Consider the following 11,031-nt stretch of genomic DNA (forward strand, 5'->3'; position numbering starts at 1 on the left):
ATTTAATAAGAGAAAATAAAATAAATAAAAAACACACACATTTTTACAATGGCTCACATAAATATTTCCCCCTCAATAGACTACTGTTTGTGTGTGTGTGTGTGTGTGTGTGTGTGTGTGTGTGTGTGTGTGTGTGTGTGTCTGTGTGTGTGTGTGTATGTGTGTGTGTGTTTGGGGGATATGGGAGGTGGTAGTTATGGGAGGGGGGCGCAAACATGATTTCCCTCCTGCTCCTCCATTTAGGGCTGATATAAAACAGAATCGTGAAAAATCACTTCAGGCTCAAGCCCTCCTTTTTAGCCATTAGTCAATAACTATGGGAGCCGGGATAGGCCATAAATGACATCGCTGCCTGAGAAACCAGGTTATGGGTTTCTTAAATTCATTTAAAGACAGAAACAGGTCCTGGGAGATGCTATGCGGGTAATGCATGGCGATTGCCTTTAAAGCACTCGCCCTGACACACATTCACTTCCCTGGGTCTTGTGATGATGATATGGTTCACATTTTTTGGGCCATTCTCATTCAGCACCACTCCCATTTCAAACTGAATCAACACCATTTCCAGTCAACGTCTGAAGCAGATTTCTTGGCATGTTTAGATCAGAAGATATGTGACGCACACATACATATACAGTAACCACACACACAGACACAGACACAGACACACACACACACACACACACTCAGAGCACCAATTTGGAGAGTACTGCATGTTAAGAATGTAAAAACCAGGCATTCCTGCCAGTAATCTTTTAAAGAACATACTTCCGATTGCAACACAGTCTGTAAAAGATGGTAAAAAAAATGTGAAAAATGTTAATATGACTGCGATGACAGACCTGCAACACATAGCTATCTAAAAAAAGCAGGAAGTAGTATACCATCGGGAACACACACACACACACCAATAAAATCAGAAATGCCCATCCTCTCTCTACCTCTGCCTCTGCCTCCATGTGTCCCCCACTCTGAGCTCTCTTCCGTTGTGTATATGGTACCTGTTACTCAGGCCATATTTTATTCGACAAACTGAATTACACTTGCTTGTCACTGTACTGGACAAGTTTGATGAATCCTGAGCCACAACATATCATCTCTGCAAATCATCCGAGGGCTGCCAGCCACTGTCTCCCAGCCGTTAAAACCACTTCAAATCATTTTCATTGCCCTACTATTAAAATTTGTAATTCATACCTGCCATTTAGCCAATACATAACAAGCCAAAAGCTCTCTCTCTCACACACACACACACACACACACACACACACACACACGCACACGCAGAGAGATACACAAAGACATAGAGAGAGAGAGAGAGAGAGTGAAGAAGATACAGTGTCCCTTTAAAATACGTAAAATGCTGCTTTGCTTCCTTTTGAATGATCTCCATTTTATTCTTCATCTGATACCAAACGTCATACCGAGCTGACTCCTTAGTGTAGAGGGAAAGGAAGGGAGGCTAAAGCATCACCATCCTACCCGGGCTAATACCATCCTCTTCCCCCCGCACACACACCCCTACCCATGCCATGACATAATGAATGGAGGGGGTGTTAATAAACAACTTCATTCACACAAGGCATCTCGCTCTCCTCCGCTTTCTGTCACAAATGTGTCCCTCTCCTGCCTGCTTCTCTCCCAGGTGCCATCCTTTTCCCATAAATCACCACTGCCGCCATCTAATTCGATCCATTTGCCCAGAACACAGAGCGGCTGTTGCCGAAATTGGGTCAGGAATAATCTGTACCGCATCAGATGCTCTAACCCTCTCCCTCTCTCTCTCTCTATCTCTCTCTATCTCTCTCACTCTACCCCCCCCCCCCCCACTCACTTTCTTTCTCCTTCCCTTTCTTCCTCCGTCCACCTCAGCGCTGTAATGTAGCCGTTAGCACTGAGACAAAGGGGAAACTCAGAGCGTGACAGGTGAGGGCCCAAGCAAAGCCTGCGCTGACAACAGTTTTATCAGTCACACCAAAGAAAGCCTCAAAGCATGAGTGTAGGGACAGTGTGCATGTTTGTGTGTTTGTGTGTGCGAAGGTGTCTGTGTGTTGACAGCGCCCTATTAAAAGGCATATTGCCACTGAGTTGAGAGAGGGAGATTGTGAAGGAGTGAGAAGGAAATCGAGAGGACTGAAAAACAAGTGCCACTGATACCAGTTGCAGCAGACTTAAATAGCACTTGCTGGTTTAAACCGGTCCTCCCATCCACACAGAGGATCACTCACAAGAAAACAGAAAGAACAAGAACAAGAACAAAGAGATATTTAAAAAAAAAAAAAAAAAAGCACCGCTATGTATTTTAGGACAAAATATATTATCATGATAAATGCCATATACCAGTGTACCAGTCCCTTTCAAATTCAACAATTTCTGGCACTTTCCATGACAGTACCATCTCTAAATTTGTTGTAATTTGAGTTGTAATTATTCAGAAATCGCAAACAATTAGGAATTGTAAATATTCATTCCTGCTGATACATTTAACTTCTAGTCAATGGCATCATTGACTACTCAAACCCATATAACATCTACACGCTCAAGGGTGTTGCAGCCATTTGCTATTATCTGCTCTACATGGTATGGTAGAAAAGACTGACAACACACTGTTGGGATTTGTGTATTCTGTAATCTTATCTGTATTTCTTTTTTATCTGTCTCCATTAATACACATAGGACATGATGTATTTTACAAATACCATCATCATTATCATCAACAACAACCAAACCAATAATAATAATAATAGTAAAAATAATAAATATAGATGCAAGCAGCAATGAGGTGGCCAAGCAACCGAACAGAGCCTCGTTTCCCGAACGAAGAGGGATCCTACGTTGCAGAGCAGTTTCCCGACGCCGCACTTAGCTTAAATTGTTCTTTCGCTGAGAAGAATTCTACGTGTGGTCAGGACCAGTAGTAACTCCACACTTAGCGAACTTCACACTTAACTTCACACTTAACTTCACACTTAGCGATGCAATCCACCAGGGGCGCCGTTCGCCCGTCTTTCGGAAGAAAGGGGAATTAAAAAAAAAAACATGGCTCCTTGAAGTGAGGAATATTTTACATTAATAAAGCTATCTACACAACTTTTTATATGTTTATAATGACTCGGTTTGATCTGAAATGTGCTACGCGACCGATGCAGAGTATGTATGTCTTAACTGAAGCTTTCAAACAGTAGTTTTAAGGCACAATTAGCGCTTATGCCACCACTCCATTGGCTTACATGGTAGCTTTCTAGCTAGATGCTAAATACATTACATGTAAGTATTTTTGGCTTATAATTAATTTAAAAATGACGACAGTCTTGTTTCGTGCTCTACACAGTTGTATACATATATATTTGCAACCATGTTCTTCATTGAAACTTTTTTTAAATCGCTAGTTTCATAGCTCATACAGTCACGCATGACGTACGCTTTAACCCCCTCGACACCTTATCCAGGGGCGTCGTTCGGCGTTACTATCCCCGCCCCGAATTCAGTGCACAGTGCACGTTCGATGCACGCATAGGCTAGCTAATTTCACAGCAATTAACGTAAACAGGTTAACCTGACGTAAACAGCTCTTAAGATATACTTAAGAACTTGTGCACGTTGCGCTCGTGCACCTGACTTTAAGATGATGTTCGGGAAACGGTCGTAAATAGAAAGTGTTACTGAGTCTACTATGTCTTAAAAATCCACGTAGGCCGTTAAAATACGTCGTTATCGGGAAACGAGGCCCAGGGCATTTTTGACATAGAAGATTGTTGTCATTATGTCACAGGAATGGCTGTATGCACACAAGGCAAGTGAACTGACCAAAGATTTGCAGAGATATCAGCTCACGTATTGTTTGACGGCTTTTGATAGGCTGTAATGGAATGGCTGATAACTTCCATGAGGCCTTGTGTGAAGATTAACTGTTACATTTGGTGGAGATTCAACAAGGGTTGTGGCCGCTGAAAACCAGCTGTAATGAAAAAATAGAGAGACACTCTCTAGAGCCATTGAGAAGGTTTGTCAGTCAAATGATTAAAAAAGAATTGTGCTTCCTTTTTTAATGGTCCAAATACCAAATTTGGGTTTAATACATCAAAGCCTTCCTGAGATATGACCTTACTTCCTGTTCAGCGCCTTTGCTGCCCATTTCGAAAACTGTGACTGACAAATGCGTTAGAAAATCATGATAACTTTTGTGAGGCCTGACCTCAAGATCATCTGTGCAAATGCTGGCAAAGATTGAAAAAATCTGTGGCCTAAGAATTTTTTTTAAACTTTTTCATACAATCCAATATGGCTGGCATTGACATCATGAGGTATATCAAAATCGGCTTGACCCACAGAATCCAACTGTGCCTTATTTTTTAAAATGAGGTATATGGTTAAAAAACGCACCCCCAACTTTGACCCGATGGTGGCGCTAAAGCATTAGGAGGCACTGTCATCAAACATGGTGAATAGGATCGTAGGATAGTGCAGGTATGTCAAACTCAAGGCCCGCGGGCCTCATCAGGCCCGACAAGCCATTTAATCTTGGCCCACCAGCTCCTCAGAATGTTACAAAAAGTTCCATTGATTTGAATGGGCAACCGTGACATTTAATTTGGTTTGCATAATATTCCCTCAGGATTATTAAAGTATCCATCTATTTATCTATCAGAGCTTGTCTGCCGCGGCCGCTGGTATGTCGAACGCACCACGAATACTGCAAGTCCCACAATGCACTGTCACCGCGTTGGTAGCATACGTCTATTTAGGGGGCGCTTGCCCCACTGTCTGGCCCTCGACTTACACCCATTTTTTTTATTTCGGCCCTCTGTGTATTTGAATTTGACACCCCTGGGATAGTGTGTCAAATATCTAAATGTTTCACCATACAGTTCCATATACACCAAATCCAGAAGAAGATGTTAAGGAGGAATAATAAGAAGAGATAGAAAATCAATGGGTGTCTACGCACCTTCGCTGCTTGGGCCCCAGAAATAATGTATTAACTGTTTATAATGGCATCTTCTAAACTTATTAATATGGGCTCCATACCTGTATATGCACATAGGCTATAACATTTCTTTTAAAATCTCCCTGGCAAAGGCAAAGGCCTTGTTCATGCCCTGTCAATTGGAGAAACACCAGAAGAAGCCCTCAAAGCAACATCAACCCAGAGTGTCCATGGAAGTTGCTATCGCACAGCATTTTTTTCTATTATTCTTTGTTTGTAATTCTTTTAGGCCATGCTTTCGTTCCCCAACGATCAATGGGCTATTGCTAAAAAAGACCTTCAACACTGGGATAAGAATATGAAGATGTTTGCATGAACCACTGTAAAATAAAGGCCTGTAGTAGTTTAAAAAAAAACTCGGATCACAACATGCTCTGTTTTTACTCTTGGCTGAAGTAACATAGCTTTCACAAACTACGCGGTATTGTGTGATCCAGTCAGTCAGTCATCTGAGACGCAGGATCACAGTGCATTGTCTTGTTTTGCTCAGTTTGAATTTGTATTCTACCACTGGTCGTTAGTAAGCCATGATCAGTCTTTCTACTGACAACTACACAAACAATATTTCAGGGAATGCATGTATTCTGTTGGGCCAATACATTAATGTTTTATTGTTTATTAACGATACCCTGGAGGTGTTTTCTACATGTCGCTTGGATGTCGGCAGCTGCTCACTTGTCTACATGAACTTTCTCCATGAAAAGCAGATACAATCAAAGGCGATAGAATAACGCAAGCAGATACTTGTACTGGTGTTATTTGACGTGAGTTCTATCAGATTGCCAAAATCCCGTTGTCATTTTGATTGGCAGAGGTCCCGCCACCAGCAGAGCATGTGTGTGCTAATGTTTGTGTTCATATGACATAGAACGTGTTAATATTCCTAATGAGTTTGGCATCCAAGGGCCTATCATAATGCACCATGTATGACCGGTTATCTCTGGCGTGGCTAACCTCTCATAGACGCCAATCAGTCTACCTCATCACACAGTTGCATATTTTTTTGTAAATTACCTGTTACAGGTAAATTGGCCGGAAATGTTTATTCGGTTTGGTTCGCCGAAGCCTTACATAGTCCATAGCTGCTCTACAGGCTGGTCATGTATATACACTTCTTCTTTATTGCACTTCTAAAATAACACATTTCGTTTATCGATGCCAGCTTTGCATGATCACGAAAAAAATGCAGTTACCTCAAATAACTTTAAAGAAATTTTAACACATCTCCTTGAAATATTTTTGAATTTATTATCAACTCTTTTCTTTCGACGTTAGGCTATTCCCCGATGATAGGACAAACGCAGGCATTTTGGGGGGGGCCTAGGCCTCCTTCATCAGATCTGAAGCCCTGGTGTTTTAACGTATCGAGACTTTTTAAAAACAATACATCACCTCGGTGGGAGAATTTAAATTAATGCAAATCTGTATCTTTGGTGTTTAAGAGTATCATATTGAAAATATACCAATTCAACTGACCGATGCAAGATGGATGAAACAAACCGATTTCTGATGTAGAAAATTTATTGTATGAGTGGATTACAACAAAGATGTTTTATCTTGTACCAGTGCCTCCAGATATTACATTACATACAGCACCCAGACTGGATAACTTAAATATTGTTATTGAAGATCAATATTTGAATGTACCTATCAACGTCTTGAAAACAAGTATAACTGAACATGCATGAGGGTTTAATTTGGAGAGTTTAGTTCAATGCGTATTACAATGTCATACTTCCTCATATAACGTGTAAAACTGGTTTTACGAGGGACAAAACTGTGGTTAAAGGTACAAAATAATTAATATACACATGGTGTATTTTATACATTTACAGAAGCTCGCCTCTTTCTCACACATACAATTGCCGTGTCATAAGAAATATAAATTCACCAAATAAAGTGATATAAATAGACATGATTATGTCAAACATATACGTGTTCTGTATTGTGTTTTGTGAAATAGTACTTTCCCCCATAGATTTTTCGCATCAATTTGGAGTCAATAATCAATCTTGTTATAAAGATTGTACAAAGGTAACCCCGTTAAACTGCTTCCTGGGTAGTATAGTGGGGTTGGAAATGCAATAGACCTCGGAACAGGAACTCGGAGCAACGAATTCTCTCTGAAAACTAGCGGCATTCCAACTAGAGTCTGCGCCGAAGCGTGCGCCATGTTTGCAGCTTCCAATTCCGCAGAGAGTTGTCGCTTCCATTTGTTTCTCCGGTTCTGAAACCATGTCTTCACCTGAGTTTCTGTTAACTGAAGGCTGGAGGCGAGGCAGGCCCGTTCGGAGCTGCTCAAATAACGTTTCATATCAAAGGTGGATTCCAGCTGGTAGACCTGACTCCGGGAGAACACCGTGCGCGTCTTCTTCTTTGCATTACCATTTGGTTTGTCCGAGCCGTCTCTCTGTCTGTCCTCGGAAATGGGCGACATTTGACTGCATGCCCCCTCCTGCTCCTCTCTGTAGTCCGGTAGTAAGGGCTGTGTTAAATGCGGCCGTCTCTCGAGCCCATCCTGGCCAGATATTAGTCCTTTTGTAGCACCTGCAGCAGGAGCATCATAATCGTTGACAGTTACAGCAGACACTCGCAAAATATCTAACTGGTAAGTGAACCAGTGAATGTTAAACTAGTATAAACAATACAGTTTCTAAATTGATAAGGTTTTGAAATAATGGTTCAGGTCCCAGCGAGATTTTTTACAAACCCTATTGATTACTTTTAAATATATCAGGGTTTTCATTAAGCATGCGTTCGGTGCTTAAATGCACGCCTACAAAATGCAGAAAATTACAAACTGGTCATAAGTAGAGTGTTTAAAAAATGCAACCCCTCCCTCATTTAGTCTTTCTGAGTATTAACCAACATCACTGTGCTTCAGTGAACTTCAGTTTTTCATCAGCGAAAATGTACCCATTATTCGATACTTTGTACAAGAGATCATTAAATGTGAACTTTGACTGGTTGATCGACTGTTAAAAGGTTACAAGTACCCTGTTAAACAAACAATATAATATGGCCAGCACTGGTGCGCGATATTAATTAAATCAGGTTACATTTAACGCTCAATTGACGAAATGTAGCACATTCATTCTGAAAGCCTGTGTAATCAATTAGCAGACTCGATTAAATTAGGAATGAGGGGGGAAAACATCCTGTTAATTATTTGACCTTTCATCTGCTCACTGGTGTGGCATTGATATGCCGCATTAAAACACTTGGGAGTTTTATCTAGTCTGCAGCTAATGCTGGCAGGCAAATCTAAACTAAACAGGCCACTATTGCACAATTGACTTTTTTCTGTTGCTACACTGGACAGGTGCTGTTGCCGCTGAGAACTTCATATATATTACAACACTAATACCCATTTTAAGTTTATATTGTACTGGTAAAAAAAAAGCAAACCGACATACCTAGACAGGAAAAGTTAAGGGGTTGGTGTCGGTTGCAGGTCTCAGGTAGACCTGGGTCGGAGCAGAAGCAATCTTCGCCTCCGCTGCATTCCTCTTCCGATGACACAGAAAGGGTGCGTTTCCTGGGCTGCGGCGGCTTGCAGCTCTCCTTGGCTGCAGATCGTGCACTTTCGGACGGTGTACCCAGTATTGACTGAATGGTAAAGCTAGAAATTGGGGCGGGCGAACATTTGCTTCCGCTGTCCTCGGAGTTACTCATTCTCGCCTCATAACATAACACAGTTCTATCGATTAAAATACGATGTTCTATTTTAAAAATAACAGTCAACGTTTAAACTATCCTCGTTTGTAAACATCGGTCTCTCTCGCGAAAATAAAAACAATTTGGTAAGTTCTCTCCAGGGGTGGAAGTATTATTTTAGTTGTTTTTCGTGGCGCTCAAGAGTGCACAAATGCATTGCTCTCCACATCCACGCGCTGTGGACTAAAGGCGGCTGGAGCGTGCCCTCATTTGCATGTAGGTAAGCCTCCCGCGAACCAATCCCGTGCTCAATGTAAACCCGGGTTTTTTAAATACTCCTCAACAAGTTCGCCCCGCGGCTTGAGAAGGGTCTTCATGATAAAGAATACAAGTGTGCATTGCAGCAGGAAACTTTATTAGGAAATGCCATCAGACTTCATGTTAAAGTTATGAGTATTATCCAGTATGAGGCGAAAATTCGGACAAGCCCCATATTGGATACTGTCCAATGTTGTTGAATGAGGCACGTAGAAGAATAAACTAAGAACACCAATAATTCGTTGTCAGTTGTTCGTGATCATATGGGCAATAGCCACCAGAGAACTATACAGGTTTGTCATGACAAAAAAGGACGGCAGTATAATTTTGTACATATATCCAAGCTATAGCTACATCGTTTTTTCCCCAAAGAGCAGGACCTCTGGAAGCCATACAGCTAGAGCAAAAAAACCTTTGGACTACACTGTCTGTCCAGTGATTAAACATGATTATGAATATGGTAATTTACTAAGGTTTTTCTTGGAAAGTTCTGTAGGATGCATACAAACATTTACCTCAGTGACACCATAAGTCCACCTCCTTCATTTAAGGCTCTTCCAGCTTGCTAAGCATGAGATATGAAAGTCTTTGACATTTCTTATGCATACATGCATAGGCCTGCATATCATAACATATAGACTATTACACTATACATACATTAAAATCAGTAATTTTTCAAAATATCAATTGGTCAAATAATAATAATGCAGTGCCGTAGGTGATGGGACCTGTAACTAATTTACGCGAAAATAATAAACTCGTTCCAAGTCCATTGTCTTTATATTAAGTATTAATTTGATCATTATCTAACGGCTAATCTGCTGGCTTGGTGCCAGTGGAGCTGGACCATGCTAATTGATTGACTAATTGATTGGAGGGTCGCTGAACAGCCCACCCCTCGACTCGTGTCTCCAGGGCAGCTACTTGGCGCGGTTCTACCACATTAGCTCCAGTTAGCACTCTCCAAAGATCCGCGACACTTAACAAATGATCTGCCTTAATCATGGTGTCAGAGGATGAACCCCTGGTGCACCCAAAGGAATAGGCGGTGTGCGACCCCGACCTTTTGCGTCTGGGATCCTGTGTGTAACGGTCACAAAGCAAAAATGTTGTTTAGTTGTAGGAAAATGTCATTATTTATGCTTGATAACAGTTGGGAACCTTAACGATGACAAAGAGAGATGATTATGATGATGATAATATGAAATTCACTAGCTTCATTTCACCGCTTATATTTGAGCTGCTGCAATGTGGTCGCGCGGCAGCAGATGCTTGAAGAGCATTGCGTTTACTCCGGTTAATATGAGACCCACCCTGCCTTGATTTACGGTACGTAGTCTACATATAGGGCGTGAAATCCATAATGACAGTTGAATGGATTGACTTTATGTGGTTCGTCTTTCAAACAAACCCAGATGTCAACAGAGACTATGTATGTCTTAAAAACTAGCACACTTGCACAAGAAAAATTCGCTTTATGTTGGGGCAGTCAAAAGATAAAAGGGACAGTTCTTAAAATAAATGTTCCAACAGACATCATGGGAGGAGTCGTATTTTTTGTATTAAACTTCGTATGCAGCTAAAAGAAGGCTGTTTGGGTTATCTAACGCCTCTGCTTCACAAGACAGAGCGCAATATGTTTCTTGTCAATATTTCGCAACTCTAGACACCAAACCTCTGTATCAATTCAGCCTATACTTTGCTTGTACAGAAAAGACTTTGAAATCCAACAGAATAAGGCCTCTGTTCGTGCTCTATCACAATGATAGCTCCTGTATGGCAGCTGTGGGCCTATCGTAATAACGGAACAAGAAACAAGACCTTTACCAAGGCAAAAAAGCTTTCTTTTAGAAAGACAGATGAAGTCATGAGCGGCTTTGATCTGGGAATCAAGCCTCGATAAATATTAAACAAAGACCCTTTACACGTGTGTATTATGATATATGGCTTGTCCAACTTTAAAATAAGGAAATTACCAGAGAAAATGATATCAATAAATTTTGTAAGTATAAACGTTGATTATGTTTCGATTTTCATTCAAGATTGTGAGGCCGGTCTTTTATTTTTCT

At 41.1% G+C, this 11,031-nt stretch overlaps 1 protein-coding gene across 1 annotated transcript; it reads right to left on the reverse strand.

The window, feature by feature from the left end:
• Window positions 1-6,986: 6,986 nt before the first annotated feature.
• hmx2 (H6 family homeobox 2) lies at window positions 6,987-8,662 on the reverse strand (the record flags this gene model as incomplete). The annotated part of the gene is made up of 2 exons (XM_080848763.1): window positions 6,987-7,534; window positions 8,404-8,662. 2 exons carry the CDS (start codon window positions 8,660-8,662, stop codon window positions 6,987-6,989), a joined length of 807 nt encoding a protein of 268 aa, XP_080704889.1.
• Window positions 8,663-11,031: the final 2,369 nt, after the last annotated feature.

The sequence above is a fragment of the Sprattus sprattus genome, assembly GCF_963457725.1.
Source record: "Sprattus sprattus genome assembly, chromosome: 12".
Taxonomy (NCBI): Eukaryota; Metazoa; Chordata; class Actinopteri; order Clupeiformes; family Clupeidae; genus Sprattus; species Sprattus sprattus.